This window comes from Trichoplusia ni, chromosome 16 (genome assembly GCF_003590095.1).
Source record: "Trichoplusia ni isolate ovarian cell line Hi5 chromosome 16, tn1, whole genome shotgun sequence".
In the NCBI taxonomy this organism is placed as follows: Eukaryota; Metazoa; Arthropoda; class Insecta; order Lepidoptera; family Noctuidae; genus Trichoplusia; species Trichoplusia ni.
Window position 1 is genome coordinate 770169 of NC_039493.1, and position 26292 is coordinate 796460.

The window sequence follows — 26292 nt, forward strand, 5'->3', positions numbered from 1 at the left end:
GTAGATGTAATGCAACAAGCGTAATATAAGGTAAAAGGTTATATGTATAGAACTAAAATGTTTAAGTAATATAGGCAGCGTTGGTAGGCGAAAAACAATATTAAAGAAAACACGTTAAGATTTATATTTATACTTAATACTAAATCAGCAGTAAAAGTAATTTACGTCAAAACCGCTGAAGAAATAAATACATAACCAACAAAATGAAAAACATTAATTTTGGTACGAACAACTATAACGAAACAAAATCACATCCTATTTTGTAGGATGTGATTTAAATAAATACCGAAGCAACAGGCTGAACAAGCAATCAAGAAAAAAAAATATCACGACCAAAGAGAATTTACATCAAATGACATCAAACAAATTTAATCATAGCAACCGTTGCTATGGTGCCAGAGTAACAAGTTCTTCCCAACTTTCTATGTGATCATATTGTTTTTATTTGTTTATTAGTGAAATAATTATCAAAATGGATCCACCATCAACGGGGACTCTACAGTCTCCGTCTTCGCATTCTACGGGTTCGAAGACTGGCAGTAGCAAGTCTGCGGCCAGCTCGGTGGAGCAAAGGGAGAAGGATATGGACCTTACGAAGGACAATTGTATGTGATTAATAATAACACTTATTGTGATTCTAATAGAGTTCTTTTTGTGGGGCTTTGATTTGTGAAGTTTAGTAGCAACTTTGGAGTTATCGGTGAAGTGGGGCGAATATAGATTGAGAACTTTTAATAGAAAAAAACTGTTTTCTAAGTTCGTTTTCTTGCTTACGTTTAACTTGCAACCGCTTCATTATTGTGTAATGTATTTGGCAAAAGTTAATCCTTAAATAACTCAAGAACCTCTTAATTTTAAAAAAGTCACTGGAATTTTAAAAGTTGTAAAAATATCAGAAGCAATAAAAAACACAAGCATATACTATCCGCTCATAGTCTTTCCTTAATAAACGAAAGATCAAAGAAAGAAAAAGGTACATCCGATTTCAGAGCAAAAGACAGAGAAGTTAAAAGAAGTATCAGAAGAGATCTAAGAAACATCAACACATATTTAGTTACAACAGCACTGCAAAACCAGACATCTTTGAGAGTTTTAAAAAACGGAATTACAAAGGGCAAAACATGGATTAATAGTCTTAAAGACAAAACAGGAATGAAACATTACAATAGAGACAAAATTATGGAAATAGCTACCGAATTCTATCAATCTCTTAATAATAATATAAAAAAATCCTTTAATGTAGAAAATTAATTCACATTTATCCTTCAACAGCGGCATCCCCTATCGACTTGGAATGCCACATCCAGTGCGAGCGCATCACCAAGATCCTTGACGAAGCCATCTACAAGGCGAAGCTGTCCATCTGCCTCCCGGAACTCGTGAAGGAGTACAGACTCCTCAACAAGGTCCTCTCGCCTCCGCACATGGACGACCTGATTTTTATCTTTGAGCAGTATGATAATCCTCTGTTCTCCGCCAGCCTCCTCAACATGGCTGTCATGGATGATTTGAAAGCGGTAAGGTTTTCTACTAAATTTTAATGCTTGTTAAATTCTGCGGCTGAACCGATCGATATGTAGAGAATAGGGAGTCTTCGCGATTGTGGAGCCGGTAAATAAATTAAAAAAAAAACATTCTTAGGTTTTACGACGTTAGAAACAATTTATTTGGTTTCAATTTCAACTTAAATCACAATTTGGTCATAAATATAAGTTTAATTAGCGTGGGTAGAGCAGTCGACTATAAATCTCGATGGCGTCTTTGTCCAGCAGTGGAAGGATATGGGCTGATGATGATGATAATGAGCGTGGCTTTATAAAATGCTGGCAGTGGCAGTAAACCACCGGGCGATTTTTATTAATTAAACTATTTCTTCCTAGGGAGATTTATCTCTGAAAAACCGCCTGAATCCGGAACTGGGTCATCTACTGTACATCATGAACAGCTACCCTCAGCTCAGGCCCAGAGTTGAAGAGATGATAGAAAAGGTACTTCTACAGTTTTTTAGGTAAAAGCTAAAAGACCTTAAGTCCATTTTTTGTCATTTTTATGTTTTAAATTATTTTTATTCAGAATACCAGCATTGATCAAATGATAAAAGACATTAAGTCCAACAGCCGCTTATATCGCAGATGTAAAATTTTAAATAACATTTAGTCCCTAGACATGAATAATTATGAGTATGAACATCTTTAATGAACTCTACGGAATACTTCATAAAATTTGACTTAAGGTTCTTCACTTTTCACCTACAGAGTTATGGCTTCATGTTATTTTAAACAAGATTTAATTTAATTTCGCCTATCTCTTGTCTGTAATCAAATCTTGGAAGTTAATTTGATCCACCTATTCCATTTTGCTTTTTCCGATTAAGCTAAATTTTTGCCAGCGACACAAACCGTGTTTGAATTTCATGCTAAAGCAAAACAGCTATATGAAAACCCGTATAAAAAATTGTTTATATGATATCGACTTACCTTTTAATATGGAAGTCCGTATATTTATTCGAACTTAATGATTTCATTACATACTCCTTCTTTTTTTCAGGCAAAAGCAGTTGAAAAACATGTGAGTATTCCGCTTTACTAAGTATCTAGTTATCTTTACTAGAGCTTTTGAAAACAACAAGAAGAAGTTTCCGTACCTAAAGGGTGATAAACCGGAGTTTAGGCGAGTCGGAATTGCGACAAAGCGTAAAAATTGAGGGTCGGTACCCACATAGTTTTTGGCTCCCAAATCTTTGAATTTCGCCACATTGCTGTAACTCAATCCTTTTTAGTTATATTATACATCATTTGTCATTTCAACTGTATAGTTATTACGGTTCATGAGATACAGGCTCGTGAATTATTTTGTTCATGTAACTAAGTCATGTCATTTTTCGTTCAACGTTTACACCAAGTATTGTTTCTAGGCTCCAAGTCCTGGCCTCGAGTTTCTGTTAGAGTTGGAACGTTTCCGTGATTTGATGGTCTGGCAAATGGAGACCACTGCCGCAGAGGAACTCGCTGCCAAAATCAACACGAGGAAATTAGAGGCTTCTAATGAACAACTCATTTTAAGGATTAAAGGTAAGACCGGTCCATATTATGCATAGTTATCCGACGTATAATGATCCACTCAGGGAAGTTATGGAAAAAGTTATTACGTTATATACGTATTTTCAGTCTAGTCTCGTTTTATTTCACTTGTTTTTAGAATTTATAGGTACATTATTTAACATTTTCAGAATATACACAGATATTAAAGGAAGAAAGCGATCGCTTCGAGCAAACCATATCTTTGAAAGCAGAAATCATCCAGAAACTGGAACACGAGCTAGCCATCCTCAACTACGACGCTACTGTCAGGCTTAAGAAGAAAATGTTAGTTATTTATAATGACTTATTCAGAATAATAATTGAATATTGTAATAGTCAAATTGAAACCTCAGACAAGCCTCGAAACTCTTGACTCCTAATTTAATGAAACATTCGCTTTACCGACTAAACTACCGAGATCGCAATGAATCCTTCCATAATACAGACAAAGCAAACTTCTATTATAGGACTAAGTAAATCATAAACAAAAATGCAATTACTTTAAGACCTTTATTTTAGCTATTTATTTGTTTTCCCATAGTTTGGATTCAGAGCGTCAAATGGTGTTGGCCACTCGAACACATGCTGTCAAAAATGAGATGTTAAAAGAAGAAGAAGTGCAAACTAGGGACGAGTATGAAAACCTATTGAGGCAGCATCTTATTGAAGAGAAGAACCAGAGGGCTCGCAGGTACCCTCACTCTGTTCTATATCATTGGTATTTTACATGGTCTGAATCTGAATCGCATAGGCTTTTAATCCACTAGCTGAGAAGTTATAGTTTCTCGTTCTGCAACACTGATACACACATATTTGTACGTTGCCGTAGCAAAGAAATTGCCTGAACATTTAACAGGTGCTTCCAAATAAGTCCACGAACGGTATGGTCCATTTACTCAGTATCTTATTGTGGTAAGAAACTGGATAAAACCTAGAGAATAAAATTAACTTCTTTTGAAAGGTTTAACCTTTTAACCGCCTACGTCGGATTAATCCGACAAATATTTTCGGGCCCATTTCGCCAGAGTCGTATATTTACGACCAAAATATCACTGCTCGTTTAATCAGCTTTTTTATTTAATTACGCTGTATTCTATCAAAAATATGTTTATATTAGGCAAATAGTTAACTAAGTAATCATTTACAGTTTAATACACTTTAGTCTCTTAATTAGAAGTCCTAAAAATAATGTCCAAAGTTAGATGAATTACTAACATTATTTTTAGAAAATTGTATTGATGTGCAACGCCCATGACGACAAAATCCGACATGAGGGACGGGACATATGCCAAGATTTACCGATACAAAAATAAACATAAATCAAAATATTTCTCGTTATACTGACTAATTAACTTTAAAACAAATACAGCAATTGTTAATAAAACATTTGTTTACAAATATTTGTGAGTATTTCATTTAATTCCTTTAAAATTAAGTAAATTTACATATGAAATGTCAGCGATTCAATTGATGGTTCCCATCCCTAGCCTACATGTTCCGAAACTTACTTCGTTAGTACGCCCTGCGCTACGGTCGGATAAAGACGACCGCTTCTTACGTCATAAACGAGTGCCGACTTCTGGAATTTTCCATCAGTGTTGTGCTTGTGCATGAAGTTTTACGTTCGTATGTCGATAAATGTACATGATAGAAATGTATCATGACGACTACTGAAGAGTTAATACGAATTCTAGAAGGCGATGAAAATGAAGAATTTTTATCAGACGAAGAGTTTGACATTGATGTAGAGGTAATTATTTTTTTTATTACATATCTAGATAAATGTATTTTAATTTATTGTGTAGTATGGTGGTGATGTCTGAATGGAAATTTTAAACTTAGAGTGAGTGAGATGGCGAGAGCGCGCCGTGCGATGAGAATGCGCGCGCGGCCACTCTGGAACGGTGATTCTGATTGGTTGGAGCGCGAGTCACGTGTGGGCGCACTGACTCGCTCGTAGATACATAGGTAGAGTTTATTTTGTGCGTGCCGCCGCGCTGCCACACACCGCACTGAATCGCACTGCTAATTTTGCTTTTGTAGGCTATTCAAATTTCCTACCTTGGAGACCGATGTATTTTATTACTCTACAATTATTTTTTGTATTATTTCAGATTCAAGGAAACAATGTCACAACCACTAATTGGACAACGCAAATTGCTACCCCAATATTAGAAGAATTCGACGACTTTGTTTGTGGACTGTCGCCTGCTGTCAAATTAGATGATACCTCCACTGAATTCGAATTTTTCGAACATTTTTGTAGCAAAGACTTGTTACAGAAAATAGCCAATTGTACGAATAAATATCATCAACACTTCGTAAGACATACTGATCTCAGAATATATTCAAGACTGCAACAATGGCGCGACGTGACTATTGACGACCTTTACATTTTCCTAGCAGTAACAATGCTTTTCACTAGAAACAAAAGAATAACAATTGAAGAACACTGGTCTACAGACCCGTTATTACATAGTACGGTGTTCAGTAATACTATGTTTCGAAATAGATATTGCTCAATTCTTGCAATGTTATCTTTTTGTGAAGCACCTGCAGGGACAAGTAGTGTACCGAGATTGCACAAAATAAAAATGATGATTGACCACGCTCGTGAAACTTTCAAAACAACATTTATCCCGGGTAAAAAAATGTGCATTGATGAAAGTATTGTGCCTTTTAAAGGTCGTCTAATTATAAAACAATATTTACCTAAAAAACGTAATAGATTTGGCATTAAGTTATTTGTTTTATGTGATGTCGAAACCGGTTATATCGTGGATTTTATAGTGTACTGTGGATCGGAAACAGAAATAGAGACCGTACCAAATTTAGGCTTATCTGGATCAGTTGTGACTGAACTTTTGAAAGACTACTATTTTTGCAACCGAGAGTTGTATGTAGATAACTGGTATTCCAGTCCTCAGCTTTTTATATATTTAAAAGAAAGGGCGACTTATGCATGTGGTACCGTAAGATCAAATAGGAAAGGGATGCCGAAATTCCAAAAACTGAAACGTGGACAAATAGCCGCTTACTCGTCTCCTCCCCTCTTAGCCCTAAAATGGCAAGATAAGAAACCGGTCTTAATGTTGTCTACAATGCACGATGACAAAATGATACCATCAGACAATGTAGACTACTCAACTGGGCTACCCAAAATGAAACCACAGTGTGTCGTAGACTACACAAAAATATGGGGTCGGTTGACACTTCTGATATGATGACTAGCTCATTGGGCTGTATAAGAAAATCAAAAAAATGGCATAAAAAGCTTGGGTTTCACATATTTGACATGTTTTTACTTAATGCATTCTATTTGATTAAAGTGATTAAAAATAAACAAAATTATAGTTTAGCTGATTTCCAATTAAACGTTATCAGACAAATAATAGAAAAATACAAACAATGTTCTTTAACTCAACAGTCAACTTCGCGCGGCGTCCTTGACCCTAACCGTTTTTTACATAATAGTGCCTTAGAGCATTTTCCTGTTAGAATACTAACCGGCAAAAGTCAGCGATGCAAAATGTGCGCAGCAAAAAGAAAACGGTCTGAGACTCGTTTTATGTGCCAAAAATGCAAAGTTTATCTCTGCATAGATCCATGTGCTGTTGAGTACCACAATTCTACAAAACAATCGGTATCGTAATCCCACATCACTATTTTTGCGTTTAGTCTATTATGTCTATGGTCAGCTAGACGTTGTCGATACTCGACAATATCCATTATTCCGTATTCGACAGTGACGACTGTTAGTGGCACGACGTTTGTAAAATCAAGTGAACATTTTACAATTTTTTAATATCAAGATGGGGTCCAAAAGTAAGTGGTCTTCGAAACGTATTGCATGTAAATGGTGATATCATTACAAAAACTCATGTTTGATTTGTTTTATAGGGAAGTTTGAAGAGAGCCAGTCAATTTTGGCTCCCTTTGACTATAGCCAAGATAAAGTAGACATAGACTGTAGCCAAGATGTTAACCTTCCATCAACGCTGACCAACGACGAGTATATGGTTTATTTAAATGAGGGTCAGTCGCATTTAAGAAGTTCTGATAGTACGCCAGATTTATATAGATCTACGGCGACACAAACTTTAGTCAAAACAACAAATGCAAGTACACAATACGAGCAAATTGATAATCCAATCAAAGAAAGTGCCAAAATTTTAGTGGACAGTTATTTTGTTGGCGATGAAACTCGTAAAAATAAGTTTATCGAATGTTACACAAATGTGGTCTCGTCAATAATTCGCCTCGTCGATAGCGAGCATAAATAATTTTTCGACGGATCATACTATTATTGAAAAATCTTACCTCTGATTGTTAGACTGATTTTAGTAATAAGAAATTATATCTGTGATTATTTGACTGATTTTATTGAAATTAGTGTTATACAAATTTTATTGTGATTGTGATATATCGTTACATCTAAGTCAATAGGTAAACTGATAATGACATTGTCAAGTAAAATTTTTATTTTTATGTTTGTTGTTAATTAGTGTGATACAAATTATTGTGATTGTGATAAATATCGTTACAGATAGTTCAATTCATCTGTGCACGAAGCGCCATGTGTGCGTGCGCTTATTTATACAGCTTTCATTTGTGTGGCAGCGTAAGCGGCAGTCGTCGTCCGAGCAAAACGTGTCCTTACCACTTTACCCACACATAGCGCCGCGCGCACAGATGAGTTGAATTATCTACAGGGTTATTGGTAAATCATTAACAACCTCTTAAGAGGTTGTACTCATCATTATGAACAACTTTTACTATGGGACCAAACCTAAAATCGTGAAAAAAAAATCAGCTGTTCCCTACATTTATGTTCGTATAACTCGCCAAACTCTTCTCTGGACTGATTTTATTGTGAATAGTTTAAGTAATAATTAATAAATCGTTCAAATTTTTAAACACTTTTTGTTTTACTGACTTGCGAAAAATGTCGAATAATTTCGTAAGGTACCTAAGTAGTATTCAAGTAGGTAGGTACCTATATCTCCACCAAGCTAAGTTTACACCTCGCTGGAATGCGGCATGTACCCGTGTACCTACGTATAATATAATGTTAAAAACAACAAATGCAAAGTAAAATCTAAAAAACATTTGTTTACTTTTTTAAAGTCATAGCGAATCCTTTTTTACAGCCCGTACCTAAGCCTCAGTGTGACGTAAACGACGCGAGGTGCAAACTTAGTTTGGTGAGATGTAGTTTTTACTTAACCACGCTCGCAAATGCAAATGTCGTTATTAAAACGAAATATCGACATCACAAAGTTAAGTATTGCACATCCCTCTTTCTTTTAGGTATTTAATTTTCGATTCACTGTGCCGGGCGCTAGGGACACGCCAACTGTTCTGAAGTCGGGCGGTTAAAAGGTTAAGGTAGAGACGCAGTTACTATCGTGGCTCCAGAAGTACGATATAGAGATGAGTGACAAGCAGGTTGAGCTGGACGAGTTCTCGCAGAAGTATGATGATGAAGTGGACAAATGTGAAGACTTACAGGTAAGAGGTCAAAAACATACTAACAGAGGTAAGATTTCCAATCCAATTCATTTAATTTGTGTGTAGGTAAATCTGATACTACGAATACCTACGTGAAAAATTTGATATTCTAAATCGTAATATTCATTCAATTACAATAAGGTACATGGCAGGTTGAGAGCAATAAAAACATCATAAGTATGTAACTACTTAACTTCTTCTAATTTGGTATTTTTGCCATCCCTCGCTCGCCGTACCTCTTTCGAGACTAAATTTCCTAAAAAAAAAACCAACAGAGACAACTAGCAGAACAAGATAAAGAATACATTCCGTTGATGGCTGAGCGCGAGGAAGAATATCACCAGGAGATGACGGAGAAGATGAACAAGTTCCTGATGGAGCACGCCGCGAGGGTCATCCAGCACGCCTGGAGGGAGGTCCTCATCAACCGCGCAGAAAAGAAAAAGGTATACTGGGAGTTATGGGGATGGATAATGTGACGGTGCTTGTCAGAACTGTAATTAAGAAATTAGATACTTGTGTTATGTGTTGGTTGAGATGATCGCTTTCAGTTCGCTTGGTTGCTTGGCATTTTACTTATCAAGCATCGATCTGCCGTTAATACGAAACGTTTTCTTTGCTTATTATTGAAATGTACTAAACTGACTTGGCTATTTTTTGTGCACGCAGCAAAAAGGGAAAGCCAAAAAAGGAAAGAAGAAAGCTTAAAATACATCATGTTTAGTTTGTATCTTCTGCCATTTCCCATATATCCTAATTATTATAGATCCCTATGTTCCATGGTAACTCACTCCTTTATCAATACCCTAGTATTTTTCCCCCTTTCCCTAATCCCGACTCCTATTTCAGTTGAGGAAATTATTGAAGAAGATACAATCTGCCGCACCGCCACTCGAACTCTTGGCCGGGAAGAAAGGAAAGAAATAAATTCACTACGATATTTGAATTCGAATCGTTAATTATGGTCGTATATCAGTATTTTTTTTTAATAATTTACTTTAATACATTGGAGTAATAAAACGAATTGTATTGTGAAGCAAAATATGTATTTTATTTCCATATTTCTAGAAAGAAGCTTCGATACATTTTTCAGATGTGTCCAAATAAAATGTAAATTTGAGGGCTTGGACTTGGCATAATTTACTTTGTATAATATAAAGATCCATGGTTTAAGATTACATAAATTTCTTATAAACACCAATTATGTAGTACGTTTATAAATAAATTGGCTACCAAATGCATAAATGATTATAACATTCACAAACTTAGATAATCATCAAGACTGGTCGGTTTTTGGAGCAGTTGGAAATAGCTGCGATTTCACCGGGGATATGTAGCTAAAGACGTGTTTGTCAGAACCAATAAAATTTCTCCATCAGAAGAATCCTGTTTCAGGCTAGGTGAACCAGGTCAACAGGATTGTCCGAAAGGGTTACCGTGGCCCCGATACACGAAGGGCAAAGAAAGGGTGTGGGAAGGTTTTAGTACGTTCCCAACCGAAAAAAAGGACAAGGTGAATGAAGCGATTCTGTTTGTTCTTTAAAACGCATCCATAAACATTGAAAACTAAATTCTAATAAGGAAATACAATGCGTATATCCTGCGGACATAATATTTGATGGAGCGACATTACTGGTTTGTAGTATTTCTTTTACTAATACACAATTGTTCAATCACTTCATAATTTCTCTTCATCATCGAGGATCTTGAGGTGTCTGATGGCTCTGACGTCGATGAGTGTGTCAGAGGAGCTCTTGGTGGTCGGCACGAAGGAGAGTGCCCGTCGAGCTCGCTCGCCGTTGCGAAGCACTGGGTTCAGGTCCTGGGAATGGATGGGAATTTTAGTCATGATTTAGTTTTTTTGTAAAATTTGAGGGACGTTTTGAACACGGTAGGCAAAAAAATTTGGTACAAAACATTTTTGTCACTTGGGGGAGAATTTAACTGAGGTAAAATGGTTTAAACGGCTAGACAGTTTAAATTTTAAAGATGATGCCGTTATAATAACAAACAATCAAAATAAACGTAAGTAAGTCCGGCTTGCGCTTCTTGGCCGGTTTTATCTTGTAAATATTTTGTTATACGTTTGGATTAAGATATAATGTAATTTAGTAGATAAGTGAAACGAACTAAAAGTCTAAAGCCATTCTGTTGAGAAAGGAAAAAAAACATATCTTACTCTGAGTTGCACCTGTAAGGCATACGCCGTGTTTTCAGTCTTGGAGATTTTGTCTTGAGCTGCTTTCAGTTCTGCATCTAGCTTTCGTTTCTCTTCTTCTAGTTCTTTCAAGCGCCTTTCTGCTTCTGCAACAATCACACAAACTTATTAGTTAAGTACTAAGATACCATAAAATTATTGTAAAAACAAAGTCATATTGAAAAATGGTACCTTTAAATTGAGATTCCTTCTCCGCTTGCAAAAGTTCAAATTGGTGACGTTTCAATCTTTCTTCCTCAAGCATTTTATTTTGTTCTTCTTGAAGTCTTTCTAATTCCTCTCGTCTCTCCCATTCTTCTGCCAATACCCTAGAACGTAGATTATTTAATTTAGTAGTTATTTAACAGGCGATACGTTTGTTACATTTCATAAAGTAAATTGTTTACTTACCTAGCTTGTAATGCTCTAACAATTTCTTCGTCTCGTTTAGCCTGCGTTTCTTCTTGCAATAACCTCTCTAGTTCAACTTGTGCGTGTTTTAATTCTTCTAATTTCTTATTGTCTTGTTGTGCTAATTCTACCAGCTCCTGTAATTTGAGAATTTCTGAAATATTTTATCGTTAATGGCGACAGTTTCCGGTCATAGAATGTATTTTTTTTTCTGGATAATGCAATTTTCTACAAAAATAAAGCTGCTATTACTTGGAAAACAGTTGCTCCTATCTGTCATTTCAGAAATTTCGCAAAAAAGCTTCGACGGTTTTCTAAACACCTTCTCCAGAAGGAGGAATACTTAAAATTGTCCTTCTAATTACAATTTCATAAACCGATTTTGTTCCACTGCAGGGCAATAGCCTCTTCACTCTCCTCACATATCCCTCTGTCCAGGACTATCCTTCCTATACCATACCAGCTTACAAATACTAGAGACATGAGCTTAAATCCTTTTTTAATCAAGACTTGAAGTCAACCAGTTCCCCCAGTCACCTGCGCCTGTGCCTCAGCCGCGAGCCTGGCTTTGACCTCATGCTGCAGCCTGGCGCGAGTCTCGCGCACCTCCCGCTCCCGGCGCGCGCCCGCCCCGCGCCGCAGCGCACGCGCGCGCCGCTGGTAGCCCTCCACCCCGCCGGAGACTGCGGCCGCCTGGCGGAGCGCAGAGATCCATTGGAGACGACTCCTGTGGGTACGATGATGATGTGGGAACTTTAATAACGGAAATTTCTGTAAGTCTTTGTGTCAAGGGAAATTATTATTTACAACCACCACATATTGCTTGAAAGTCATCAAAATCTTCAGTGATAAAGAATGAAGCCCAGAGTGAAAAAGTTCTAAGGTAGATTTGAAGTGATACACGTAGCGGTACATATTTAGCAAGGACACAGGACACTGTACGGGCCAGGAACTATTTTTGCGACAGGGATATAGTTCCTTAACCATAACAATTTCTTATAACTTTTATCGTATACTTCAAATATTGATGTTGATTTTACTGGACTACCCTCTAGATGGTAGAGAAAATGAGAGATTACTCTCAACGATTTTCTCTACCGTCCTTATGTATCTACTTACTTATGATCCTGTGTGCCAAACTCGAAGGTCCTGTCAGGCGTGATGAGCTGGAACCTCTGTATTTTGCCCTCCCCAGCAGCCGCCTCCACCGAGCAGTACTCGTCGATGACCACCCTCCCGCACTGCTCCTTCTGCGACGAGCTCTTGTAGTACGTGAGGGCGCACGGCTGGAGCACGCACCAGTACTCCCGCATGGTTGGGAGCAGGTAGCCGCGTTTGAATAGGTAACCCTATAGCAGAGTTAGGTATTTTAGTATTTATATTTTGGAATACTTTTAAGATTATATGAAGGGAATAATGGGTGGAGTAATAAGATTGTTTGTGCAAATTAAAAACAATTACAGGTAGGTACAGAGTTTTGAGTCTGGACATACAAAAAATGTTGAAGAAATACATATAGTTAATTAAATATTTCCTGTGTGTTATCGTCCTTTGGACATACATAATTATACAGTTTGTTATACTGATATCGCTATTCAACATTGTCGATTCACTCCATCTGTATCAAAGCAACTCTGTAAAAATCATCTACCTTTTTAATAATATCTTCTATGAAAACATCATAGATCTCGTCGACAGCTTCGACTAAAGCCTCTGCATGCAGTTGCTGGTCTCCACAGTACTTGGCCTCTAATACAGCTAGGAATGCTGCCCACTTGAAATGGCCTATGGAGGATCCTAGAGCCTCCCAGTCGGCAGCGTCCCAGCGGAGGCCGAGGCAGTGGACTAGCTGCTCGGCTACTATACCAGCCTCTGATGGTTGGAGTACCACCTGGTGAGAAGAATGGGGTTTTGACATTTAATGGCGAAAGCTTGTGTGTAGGTTTATTACGCCTTAAAGCTTAGGGCCAATGATACTAAATTTTGATACGGTGTTGGTATGGTCATACCTTATGATTTATTGAGGATGAGGGTTTTTTGAGGCTATTTTGACAGATGTTACTAACAACCAACGGGTAAAAGCAAGCACTCACAGAGTTGAATAGAATTATCAATTGTACTAGTGACGCTAAGGTAACTTATCTTTAGAAATAGAGATAGGTATTTTAAAAATCAAAATCAGAGCTCAGAGATATAAAAGCTACTTTTGATTGAACTCATAAAATTACAGTTACATTTCATAATACATGTGCTTATAAGTTTTGTTGAAATACTGAAAATTTGTGAAAGTATAAAGTTTTGCAAGATGAAGTATTCGCTACTAATGAGGAACAAGAATTGTGAAGTTTTGAAATAGTTTCGAAATAATATTTCTTGTATGTACAAGTTTAAAAATGCGTTAATTGTCTGTTACTTTGTTTACACTGGGCAACATTTGAGTTATTACTTGAGAATGAGGTCCAACCAAAGAACCTTAATATGAAATCCTTTCTCTTCAACAATGACACTTCAAATATTCACGCTAATATCATAAAGGCGATTGTGACTATGCACCTCTGTGTTACCGCTTGTTCAAACGGCTAAACAAAATTTGATGGTTTTTGTGAAACTATAGGGATTGCTGACTAATGATTTTGGGTATGTAATTATTTTTGTTATCTCTTAATGCTCAAACGGCTTGACCGATTTGATGAAATTCGGGGTAACTCTATGGAGTTACCCCGAAATAATAATTCAAGATGTTGACTAACTGTATGCAGTTAGTCAACATCTTGAATTATTATTTTTTTCCTTTTCACTAACTGCAGACGGAGAAATGGGCTAAATTTCGATTAGTAGCTAATTGGCTCGCGGGCAGCATCTAGTGACCAATATATTTGTACCATTTTAATACTCTGTACATTCTACATAAGTATGCCTATCTATTTATAGCTACCGAAGCATATTGTCAATTTACTTTCCTGTTTGATACAAAATTAATTACAAAAGCTTTTTTATCGCGATTGCTGTTCTGTTCGTGCCCTAATGACATTATTTAAGCAAAAAGCTCGATTGATCCATGAGTGCTTTTTAATAGACTGTGGGAGTTCAAATATATGTCAGTAGGATGTGACTGTAGATATATTAGGTACTTTCTTGTAACATGGGCTTAGTAGATCCCAGTCATAATTAAATGTCGCTTGTGATTATTGATATGAAACTAAGATATTTGACTGAAGAAGTCTGAAATCGGTATGAGAGAGTTAACTTTTTTGAAAACCATTTAATGTTTTTCTAAACAGATTCTAAAATCTTGAAAACAATTAAGGCCTTAATACCAAAATATCTTCTTGCACAATCTATAACGAGTTTATTAATGTCATTGTGTTTTCATAGTCATACTGTGTATTATGATACCCACTTACACGGGATTTTTTGTTTGATTCATCTACTGAATGGCTACACTTCATTAACAATAAGACGGATGCGAGTCTCGTTGTACAGAATTAAGAGTAATTAATAAATACAACGTAAGAAACGTGAATGACCTGCCATACGGGCTGTAAGGATGTAGACAGATTGGACGGCAAGTTATTATAAGTGAGGTTTAACCTATGAAACCGCCTTTGAATTTGAATTAGTGTAAAAGATTACTACGTAAGCTCCGTTGTAAATTGCGTCTTTCTGTAGTTATCAATCTAATATTTTTTGTGCTTGCAACAAATTTTATGTATTATATTTATTTTCTCAGAATGCAGGTAAGCAAGTTCTTAAAATAAGGTGGCTTCAACAATTCTATAAGTACTTGTACATTCTACCATTTTGGCTTGCATATATTGATGCAGGACATCGGCTACAGGTTAATAACATCTATTAAACAATAATATTAGAGAGTGTCTTTTCCAAAATGTTTACTCTTTTAAAGAGTAAGGAAAGTGGTTTAAGATCACTTTTTCTCAATAATAATATACACTGGCGTGTAACAATTTCAACAAAATTTAACACTCGTAGGCAATGTGAGGTGAGCAACCATGACTATAAGTACGTTGTAAATAAATATTTCCGTTATAGACAACTTAATTAGAACATACCGTAATGAGAAAAGCATGACACATAATACAGAATACAATACGAATGTTTAAAATCTGGTCATTTTGTTACTCCAGTGTGAACACAGCTTTATAATCACAAACATAACAATGTTTCACATGTGGTTAGCACATGACCCCAATGATGGGTGAAATTAAACTGAAATATGTGTTTAAAATAACAGCGAACCATATATCTACTTATACTTTAGTGAGATGATGTGATTTTAGTAGCTAAATGGCTCTAGTTTTTTATTTTTGTCAGTCGTTACGGGTAGTAAGAAATAAGAAAACTAATCGAACTAAAGAGTATGGTGTTGCCCAGAGAACTGGGTTAAGAAGGTCACGTAGGTATGCGCTCCTATAAGCCACTGGTTAATATTAATCAAATTTAAGGGTAAGACATCATTAATGCTCCTAGGCTTATCCCAATTATGTTGAAGTCGGCTTCTTGTCTAACCGAATGCAGTTTAGTACTATTTTTTTTTACTTTTCAACCTTTCAACCTAGCATATTTTTCATGCAGAGAAAAGAGGCTTACGAATATTAACATTTTTACTTCTGCGTACTTTTGCATAGTCACTTGACCCTGCATAAATATACTTTGCACTTTCTGTTACATAAAAACCCAATAAAAAATATCAACAGTTTATTGTGCATGTTTTTATAGCTTCCCTTTTTTGGTAGATTTAAAATTTACGGAGTTATGGAATATAACTTTAATGAGTGGAATATTCTTCGTACATTTATTTTGGTTATGTTTTGATTAAAGCTTAAGTATTTCTCCTTTTTTGGTTTTTATGTTAGTGTTTTATTGTTCAGTCTAGACTTGCATTTAAACTGATATTATGTGCCTGTAAGTACAGCCTACATCCGGAATTAAGACAAGAAGAAAAGAATATACTTTTCGATAAACGCCCTTTTCTTAAAATTTACGGTCAGGTCTTAAAAATACTTTATACTTTCCAATAGCTAGATGAAGCACAGTTTTGGGATTAGCGGTTCAATAATATTCATGAGTAACGCAAAGAACAGATAACTTTAACATACCTCTTTGATAATCAACAACAGCCAAAAACGACCATTTGCTTAGTGTCAATAAAACTTTTTTATGACATGAACAAGCATACCCGTCTTGTGTGAAATACTATGCTAGGAAATTGATTCCAAATACGGAAGGTATACCAAAACAATGACTACACCAAAACATTCAAAAAGATGTATGAATAAGTGAACTCAATGCAATTACTTCTATTTTATAAGTTCACTTATCAATGTCACTCTCATGTACATGGGATTGTTAGAGCTTCATATATTGAGAAGAGCAAATAAAATATGGAGTATGGTTTTCTATAAGCAGATACTTATTTTCCTTTGGTTTCTTTGTTAAACGTCCGTAGTAAGCTGAATGCTAAGTATAAAGCTTAGCTATGATCTAAATTTCTAATTTTATGTTCGGTGTTAGTCCAAGTTTTAAAATTAATTTTATTTTTGCAATTGTTACCTTTATGCTGTGCCGTTAATAGGTTGGTGGGTTAAATTAACTGATTGGTTTAAAATGTGTAGTTGGATAACTTACCACATAGTGATTGGAGTCATCAGCGTCTTGCACCAGGTCTCCGAGAAGACAGAATATTCTGAAGAGTTTCAGTACGGAGTCATCACTAAAAACTCCTTTGTCACGGGAGAGTAGACTCTTGCGGCACACCAACCAACATACCTAGAAAAATTTAGACATTAGATTTATTACGACGAAGATCATCATCATCTAATAGACTGTTTCAGCCTCCGCTGTGTATTTTGCAAGGCAAAATGTTTTGACTTGCAAAAGTCATTCATTAACATATCCTCAAAATAACAAAGAAGTTAGGTACATTCCATTATTTCAGTTGACGATAAGTTCTAAATAGACTTATGCGATAACAACAGCTTATTCGGAAAGCAGACACTAGAAAGTAGGTGTCGCAACAAGTAGACACAGTGCAAATATTTGTAAATTGACAAAAGAGACATTAAGATAAATAGAAAACAATCACACAAGTCGCACTTACAAAATTAACTTCACTTACGCCTTGATGTCGTACTGTAATTCTTTTAATGATTACTTAGCATAGGTAAACAGTGAAAGTACTCGTTGTAATAGATCTCATCAGCAAACAATTATATTAACCATACTTTACTTAGGAGCATTTATTGTTTCAGCGACTTTATTTGGAGAAAGCAACTAATACTCATGAGAAATGCGGTGTGAAGCACTCTATCATACTTAATTTCAAGAACTCTTCAAAAATGTGCCCAATATCTGTCGCAATAAGCGCCTGTTTCACATGTCATACAACACTGTTTACAGATACAGCACGTACGCAGTAGGTTGCATGTAATTACAACCGTGTACGTGAGAGCCGCTGACTTATCGCGACCCACATTGGGTCTTCGATACTGCCTGTACCCAACTCAAAAAGAAGGATTGTGGTTGTGGAAAAGAGACAACGCTATGAGAAGAATAGCATGCCATCTCGCTTCAAACATGATTCAATAAGAGCTTGTAGTAAGAACGCAAGACTCTGCCAACTTCATCGAATAAATTATTTAGAACAATGTGAAGATAATTATCAGTTTTGGGCAGCTGCCCTTTAAAAAGCGTCCTGGCGACTTAAAGCCTCCATTATTGTATAAAACTTGGCACACTTTAGTTTTATGAGTACAGGAAGTCAGACGACCTATATGCCTTATAGGATGAACACATCACAGCATGTCATGGTCTTTGAGGATGCAAAGGTGAACAAATTTTAATTCAGTGTGACATTTATTTCGCGAAATTTTCTGTTTCCATATTACGCGAAACAGAAAAATACGCGAAATATATTTATTTGCTCATATAATGCCTCTACTATAGAACGGGGTATAAAAATCCGTTAGTTTATAAATCCAACCGCCTCACAAATATTTTTTCTCACGTATACATAAGTACAGAGCTATAAATTGGGTAGTATTTTCCGATACGAAAATTACTTATTGTTGTTATGAGAAATCCAATCATGCTCCATTGGCTTGAGTGGTGAAATACTTTAAAGAGTTTAAAGGAAAAAAAAAAGGTTAATCCTTAATATAAGGATCAACTCGTATTTATGTCAATCTTATCGTAGTGTGAAAATTCTTTTGCGTTTTTGTGGAGATGGATTAATAATTTTAAGGCTCACGCATATTTTGCCTGATTTTACAATATATTTAATTACTGATCTGCTCCTATTAATCATTAAAATATTTACAAGAATTAAACTAAACCCCAATAAATGGGCTATCCAACACTGAAAAAAAAATATTAAAATCCGACTGCTAATTCTTGAGATTAGCACGTTCTAACAACAAACACTTCAGCTTTATAATATTAGTATAGATTATATAGATCATACAGTAAATATTTACGGGATATAGATGTCGTAAATGAAAATGTCTTACTCCATTTGACCAAACAAACATTCTTATTAACTTTGTGGTAGGGTGCGTCTAGGGATGAGGGGAGGCCACCTTTTCTCCGTAAACACTTGAAAATAGTACTATAGAACGTTCCAGACAAGTTTAGTGGAAATCAATACGGTACTTGGTCTGGAGCTAGGCTTTCAAGGAATATGTTTACCGACTGAGTCGGTTGGAAGTGTTTTGTGTATTCTTGAAGATTTCTCTTGTGTGATTGTTGCTCAGAAAAAGTAAACGTGACTTACGTGACGTAACGTGAAGTAGTCATTAGAGATTGATATAGCTAATACTAATTAATATTTTCACGTTAGGTCATTTTAGCGATTTTGGATAATAATATTGGAGAATTCATTGTTTTTGATTCCAGTAGAGAATGATATGACTTAGCAAAATCTCGATGGTAGCATTCCGATACAATTGGTAATATTTCAGTAGAAAAGATTTATCCAAGGATTGTTTTGTAAAACATCACTTATCTATATCACGACTGTCTATTGTGGGATCATGTCACTATTTTGTTTGTCTGGTGTGCAATAAATAATATACCATCTATATTTCTACTTTAGGTAAAAATATACACATAATTGTACCCAATAAATTTATACTGCATAGTAAACTGGGCATTAAAAAATCGACATTATAATTGACCGAATAATTTGTTATTCACAAGGACTACCCAAGTGGAAATCCGGTATTGAATTGCCTATTCAAGAAGTTTTAGCAAGATTTGATGGTATTACAATAACATATTGTTCGATATTACAATAAATGACAAACTCCAAGTTATTTTGTAATTCTTTTGTCGCACCTACTTGGCGTTACCTACTTATATTGTAAATATCTGATTGTCTGATTGACTGCGAAGGAAAACATCGTGATAAAACTTGGTTTTAATGGACTTGAGTCGACAGCTGTGAGTAATCGTATACTACAGTAGTGATGTAGCAACAGCCTGGTATTGATAAAAAGACCTTCAATAGTTTTAAAACACTGTTTAACACTTAACTAATAGGTGTGATACACTAGTTGAGTAAGATTACTGATTATGTGAACCTGTTGATCTCTGTTCCTTATTGTCGTCTGCCTACCTTCCAGACATATCGCTCAAATGTATGGGCATGATGATGATTGTAGAGATGACACTTATGTATGTGTCTTCAACCAAGCAATTCCAAAAAATATCAACAATATAAATATTGCATGACTTACCGACAGTATAGGAATTATCTGAATCAGATTGCAGGCTAAACGAAATACCAAAGGTAGGTTTTCCACATAGTTAATAGTCATTACAATTAACATACCAGTGGCTTGTTAACATAGGTCGCTTTTAAACCTTTTAGTTCATTACTCATTGTGGGAGATAAGCTGTGTTAAGTATTATTCAATGTGTTAGGAATTTTGGTCAACTATGACGAAGACTTATTCTAGTGAACAAAATGGTTTGAAGAGTTTTAAACATTTTTGCACCTTTTTCGGGTGACAAAACTTTAATTTAAACTGACGTTTAAAATAAATCGGATTTAGATATTTATGCAAACACAAAGGGAGTAAGAGATAATAATGTACTGTGTTAGACGTAATTCTTCTCTCTGGTATTGCAATTTTAATGAATTTATTCTAGTTGAAGGACTTATACATGTAAAAGGTAATTCTTGTACGTGATTCACTTTTATCTTAGCCTTAGATGAACGCGGAACGTGTAATTATTCATCGTTACAAAGGATATCCTTAGGAGAACAGTTTTAAATAAATGACTTTTTATATTGTCTAATAATATATTACAAACTATGTACTGTTATTGGTAGGTATTTCAAAACATTACAGCTTATCTATTGAGTTATGAGCACTATTTGTAATTACACTATTTCTCAATATATAAAAACGTTATAGAATCCATATATGGGTTGTGATCGGGCAATTACATCATTTGCCAAGAGCCCTATAAATCAATAGTTAAGATTTTTTATGTTATTAGCAATTGCTAAGAATAACTATTATTAGTGATCATGTATTTAGTGTCATTACTAGTTTTGTATGTAAGGGTGGGCGAAATATAATCCCACCAATTAGCATGTACAGAAATGAAAATTTTGACGTTATAGAAAGCGCGGGTGTAAGGCAATTCATATTTTCCCGGATTGGTAAATCGTGTAAGTGAGATAGCCTATATACACGGGGTAGACCAACGTCTTCCAGAACTGCCGATTGCTTCAAGAGTTGATGTCATCTCGAAACCTCGAAACTCTCATGGAGACCCCTGATTGAAGATTTCGGGACGATGTACAGCCGCAGGTGATATAAAGACGGAATTGATAATAAACATTTTTTTTTCTTTTTCTAGCACTAAGGAATGTAATTCTTTTGTTGCGGGGGGTTGCCCATAAATTCAAGGCATATACAAAGACACCCTTAAGACTTAGAATCAGTAATCTTGGATCACACAACTGCTTGTTTTACGGACCAAAGTGGGTTTGGCGTGGTGACCTACGCTCAGCTATCCCTAAGTCTGCAGTCATTTACTAATTTTTATAACTTTGTAAAGTATGTATTTTACTGTGATGTGTTCATCGAGGTAATTGAAGTTCGCCTTCCTACTGAAAGCTATGGGGATTATGGGAAGGTGTCACGCGATCTGATAGCAACATTATTGTGGTGCATTGAGGGAATGGTAATCAACTTGGCTGTGGCTAGTTAATTAGGCAAGTAGTCGTCTAGTACATGGAGGTTCTAATAAAAATTATTTTATACCATTTGTAAAAAGTATATGGTTTCAGTTTTTTACAAGCCTTTTTATTTCCATGATGTTGTGTTTCAAGACAATTTTTAGTTTTCGATAATAACAGACAGCTAAATCTAAATAACTAATATCCAATTTGCGCCTGTAGCGCTTGTTCAAGAACCATGTTTGTTATTTTCTGACGGTAAAGGTCGAAAGAACTGCCAAACAATAGAATTTCTTAATTGTCTTAGACACGTACCTCACTAATTTTCTTTTCATATTCCCTGACAATGGGAAGAGTGGTGGTCTTCGGCAAGGAGCTGAAGACTTCGTGCTGGAGGTAGTAGCGGAACTCGTCGAAAGTCAGCTCTTGTGAGGATCTGAAGTGGTCCAGACCTTTTTCCACCCCGTACAGGTCTAGGAGAGTGCCGATGTTAGCTGTTAGCACCTAGAAAAAAAACGTCGGAATGAATAAGAAAGTTTCTGTGACATACGGACCATGTGCCATTGACTTTAGAATCTTCATTTAAGGCTTTCGATTTTAACCATTTGACGGGTGCTTAAAACGGCACTAGAAACTTTAAAGGAAGCAGATCCATTGCTTCAGGAAAAACACTTTTTTTAGAATGGAAGCTAAAAACTAGCAGAATTCACGAATATTGTAGAGTTACATTTTATGAAAACTATAACGAATAAATTTCTATTTATTCGCTCATGATAACGTTTGGACCTTTTTATATTACTTAGAAACTAAAATTTTCTCCAAAATAAGACTATCGGTGTCTATTTTGAAAGTATTTTGTTTTACATATTTTAGAATTTGTTTGAATTCATTATAGCACGTACTTATTCATGGCATTGTACTTAATAGGGGCTAAATAGCTATGACCTAGTTAACTAAGTAACTTTGCTGGTATCGTTAGCAGATAGTACACAATATTGGAAACTTGTATACAAGCAATATTTTTTTTATTTACTAAATGTAAGATATTTTAGTTATCTAACAATTTCCAGAGTAATACTATACTAGTTGGAATATAACTATACTATTATAGTTGGAACTATACTATACTAGTTGGAATCCAAATTGTATTATTTTAATTAATCAAGTTTTATGCTAAATTAAAATTTTAAAGACAATATTACAATCATAATTCAAGTGTTAAAATTGCTTGATTTAAAACCATTAGGCATTATTTACAAACAATAATATAGGTGCCAAATCGATGCAGCGTTTTTTTACCAATATTTACGTTTCGTTCTTTGTTTATTTGCCCCAATAGCAAGAAGTCATTGCTTCCATGGCTGTATACATAACACTAGCATTATGATAAGTGGCAGCCAGTCTACAGCTACGCAAACAGATGAAATCACCAAGTTTAGTTACAACCTCTGACTCATAGTGAGCGAGAGGTATCAGTTTAATGAAACGCTAACTTACACGTTTTGGGTTACGACATTAATAAATTATGTGTTATTTGTAGTAAGTTTAATCTGTGCTTATGTGGTGACTATTGGATCAATTAAAATGACAAGAGATGTATAGTAATTTTAGAAGACAATTTCATAGAAGGAAAACAAAAACATAAATTATGATAACGATAATGTGACTTGTTTTATGTCTCGACATACTTTTTATCCCAAAAGTAAACAAATCAGAACTTTTATTATGAATTTATAAAATGTAAGGCCACCTGTTAACTGGTTTTCTGACTTTCATGTTGTATGTGACTTATTTAATATTCTAACATTCTCGAAGGTAAACCAATATGTCTTTGTTAATTAACTCCAAGTTATTACATTACTATTTAACTTGCAGGAGAAACTTTTTAATAATTTGCACTGCAACTGGGGGCTTACTACCATTATATTTTTGCATTCGTGCAAGAAAGATGTCCCTTTTCACAATGTACGGGTGCTTCATGCTTTCAAAACTGAAATTTGACTTGAGGATGTGGTTGAGTCCCTTTGCAATCTCGACACAAATCAATTTGACATTGCATCGAATCTAATCGATAGTAAAGTATCGATTTTTTGACGTATTAACCTTCGCTATGACCGCAGCGATATTTTTATACTTTGTGCGACACAATTGACGTCTCGTATGGATTACAATGATTGACAATGTAACAAGATACATGCTTATGTCTTGAAAACATGTTGCGTTTACATGCTATTTATTGTAAGTGTTTTTGTGGCTATTTAGAACATTTTGTAACAAAACATATACAATCATTATTGTCTGATCCTAGCTATGAAAAGAAACGACTTACAGTAACTGTGTGTATATAATGTTGTATTGAATTGTAAATTGCACTTTTTGTTCTGGGTTATAATGAGTGACTAACTAAACTATGGACATACTACAATGACCAATGAATAGGTTTATAAAACTTTCCAAATGTAATACTGTATACATAATACCTACATTTGAATGAATATTGATGTCACATGTCAAATATAGTAAGAAGGCTAAATAATTAATAACCCTCATCCACAGTTTAAACATAGAGTAGATGCTTCTTAACTTAGCAAGTACATAAACATTTGCCGTCTTATTTTTACTGAAAACGTAGAATCGGTTAAATTACTAGCTTCGTGGACTAGAAAAGTCTGAAGGGCTTGTAATTAACGCAGTAAGCATGATTAATAGGAGCAACAGTACCAGACGATGAATAACATCCCGGTTTTGTTGTAACATGATTTTAACTTAAGATTGATAGACGTGAGCGCGAAATAAAAGACAGTTTGTCTGTTTAAGCAGTGCCCGTAAAGGCGACACATTCATTATTATTCAAAAGCTTATTACTCAAATGCATAGTCGTCATTCTAATAGGGTTACCTTCTAACAATTAGACATTAATAACAGAATTTAAATAATCATCAGGATTAGCTGGAAGTAGGAGGAAGAAGACGAAGGAGTGTGTGCATGTACAATTGTGTAATTCTCGTAAATCAGTGTAGATCGAGTTTTTTGCTTGTCAAAACAGGCTTTGAATTGGAAAATATTGTTTGGCTTACTTTATCAATAAATAATAATTGTCTACTGCAACATTTCAAAGAAATTAATAACAAGTTCATCATCTATCAAACATGACCAAAATCAGTTCATACAAAATCTAAATTAAATATGTGAGATCAAATCTTGATGCTTGGACCTCTATGAGTGACATTCAGTTAAAAATATGGCAACCCTGACCGGGTTCAATATCCGACGATAACTTAGTGATTCATGCGAGCTTTTGTTGTTCACATTGATGTCTTTGTCGGTTAAGGATAATATCACATTTTAATATTAAAAATAGATATATACGAGCGTCGTAGTTTCTTTGAAAATTGTCGGCATGTCGATTTCAATCTTTAGGATGAATGACACGTAATCAACTGTATGTATATTAATTAGACTGATTAGTTTTTTTTTAATACTAGGTATACGTTACTCTGACTAAGTAAAATAAATAATCACTGTATCTTTACTGTTAAAGGGGTATAGAATTTCGAATTTAATCAGGCCCTACTCGGCACTTTTAACTGGCTTATGTAATATAACATTTTATTACTCATTTCTGAAACTATCTAACAACATATATATAGAACAAATTTTCTACCTGATGTGTTAAACCTCAAAGCTTTTGTGCTACAACGAGCGGTGCAATTTGCGGCAATCATAGCGCCGTTGGCAATTACATGAATCATAGCCATACTCGAGTAGTACGCAGGCTTGGTTTGTATGGGAAGGTCTGACACCCCTTATCTACATATTATGATACTAGCTTAGTGCCCTGGTACCACCTGCATTACCTATAATCTATTTTTGTTCTATACCTAAGTTATTGTGGAATATAAATTAAGCTATGCAGGAAAAAGTTAGGTTTTACGTTTTAGTTCCTTTTTAATCTTAGTCTTATAGTTTCTACAAACATTCAATAATGTTAAAGATACGCCCGAAAAATAAACAAATAGCCAGATATACGATACTAAAATGTAGGTAATAAGTATTGAATTATAGATGTACCAAATATTGTAATAGACACTCATCGTTAAACTGCGTAAGCAGTTTCGTGAGACTTTGTTTAAAGGCTTTTAAAAGATACATAAAGCATTTATTCATTCAGATAAAATTTTAGAAATGATTAAATAATAGACATAGTTCTAAAATCAATTCTGAAATCTATATAAGACTTACCTTGTTATTACAAAACAGACAACTCAATTCTGATGAATGTATGTAGGCAATAACTGTATGGACTAATAAGTATACTATGTCTATAATAAGATAATATTCTATTACATAACTTACGTGGGTGTATAATCAGTATAATGGTCTTGAATTTATATAAATGTGTAATTAATCATGTCAAATTTGATGTAGGAAGAAAGGTCGCACCATTTGACGTGATAAGGTTTGTGACATGTGAGTTCGGAGTATTGGCTCTCTGTTTTGTCATTATTAATTGTATTAGTATTCAATACAAGTATGGCTGTATGGATAATATCCGTTGATATTTTTAGCTCACTTACGAGTAGTTTTGCGCAATCATATTTTACGTAAGTGCAGGTAAGGTATATTATTTTGAAGTCTCGTGAGTTTTTAGTGTTGTTTTGGTTAATAGACAGTAATTAGTTTCTTAGTCATTACTTGGTTAAAAAAATCGATTTATCGTTGAATGTGTTATCAAAATATTCGGCTATGGTCAATAAAGTCAAATAATCGATTTACCCTTCACTTTTAAGTATTAAAATATATAACATATCAGAAGTATGACAGAGAACAAAAAAAAAACGTAGACTTTTCAATAAGATAGGAATAATAAAGCTTCAAATGAC

At 35.0% G+C, this 26292-nt stretch overlaps 2 protein-coding genes and 1 long non-coding RNA gene across 4 annotated transcripts in view; 2 read left to right on the plus strand and 1 right to left on the minus strand.

The window, feature by feature from the left end:
• The first annotated feature begins 374 nt into the window (after window positions 1-374).
• LOC113501715 (dynein regulatory complex protein 10-like) lies at window positions 375-9615 on the plus strand. Its single transcript, XM_026882920.1, has 10 exons — window positions 375-605; window positions 1273-1517; window positions 1881-1988; window positions 2548-2568; window positions 2915-3071; window positions 3230-3365; window positions 3622-3773; window positions 8464-8591; window positions 8867-9037; window positions 9441-9615. The coding sequence occupies exons 1-10, from the start codon at window positions 473-475 to the stop codon at window positions 9516-9518; spliced, it is 1329 nt and encodes a 442-aa protein (XP_026738721.1). The 5' UTR covers window positions 375-472; the 3' UTR covers window positions 9519-9615.
• On the plus strand, window positions 6277-7999 carry LOC113501717. The gene is made up of 2 exons (XR_003401309.1): window positions 6277-6905; window positions 6981-7999. It is a non-coding gene; the product is annotated as an uncharacterized LOC113501717 (long non-coding RNA).
• Window positions 9616-9620: 5 nt separating the features above from the next.
• The window catches only part of LOC113501714 (differentially expressed in FDCP 6-like), a 32023-nt gene continuing 15351 nt past the window's right edge, over window positions 9621-26292 (minus strand). Inside the window, exons 1-10 of one of the 2 annotated variants that reach the window (XM_026882918.1) lie at window positions 23894-24280; window positions 21725-21913; window positions 16846-16986; window positions 12851-13090; window positions 12319-12548; window positions 11737-11926; window positions 11200-11336; window positions 10981-11117; window positions 10771-10895; window positions 9621-10413 (exon numbers count right to left, since the gene is read on the minus strand). In XM_026882918.1, coding sequence (XP_026738719.1) covers window positions 10270-10413; window positions 10771-10895; window positions 10981-11117; window positions 11200-11336; window positions 11737-11926; window positions 12319-12548; window positions 12851-13090; window positions 16846-16986; window positions 21725-21913; window positions 23894-23974 — 1614 coding nt within the window. In that variant the 5' untranslated portion in view covers window positions 23975-24280 and the 3' untranslated portion in view covers window positions 9621-10269. Of the gene's footprint in view, window positions 10414-10770; window positions 10896-10980; window positions 11118-11199; window positions 11337-11736; window positions 11927-12318; window positions 12549-12850; window positions 13091-16845; window positions 16987-21724; window positions 21914-23893; window positions 24281-26292 lie in introns of those variants that run through there. The other variant, XM_026882919.1, reaches the window with a different exon arrangement.

What these genes read in the sequence shown, in the direction of transcription:
- LOC113501715 (XM_026882920.1), top strand. Translation starts at nt 473, where the DNA reads ATGGATCCACCATCAACGGGGACTCTACAGTCTCCGTCTTCGCATTCT. An exon ending in GTCAGGCTTAAGAAGAAAAT is followed by an intron (nt 3,366 to 3,621) that starts GTTAGTTATTTA and finishes GTTTTCCCATAG; the next exon opens with TTTGGATTCAGAGCGTCAAA. An exon ending in ACCGCGCAGAAAAGAAAAAG is followed by an intron (nt 9,038 to 9,440) that starts GTATACTGGGAG and finishes CTCCTATTTCAG; the next exon opens with TTGAGGAAATTATTGAAGAA.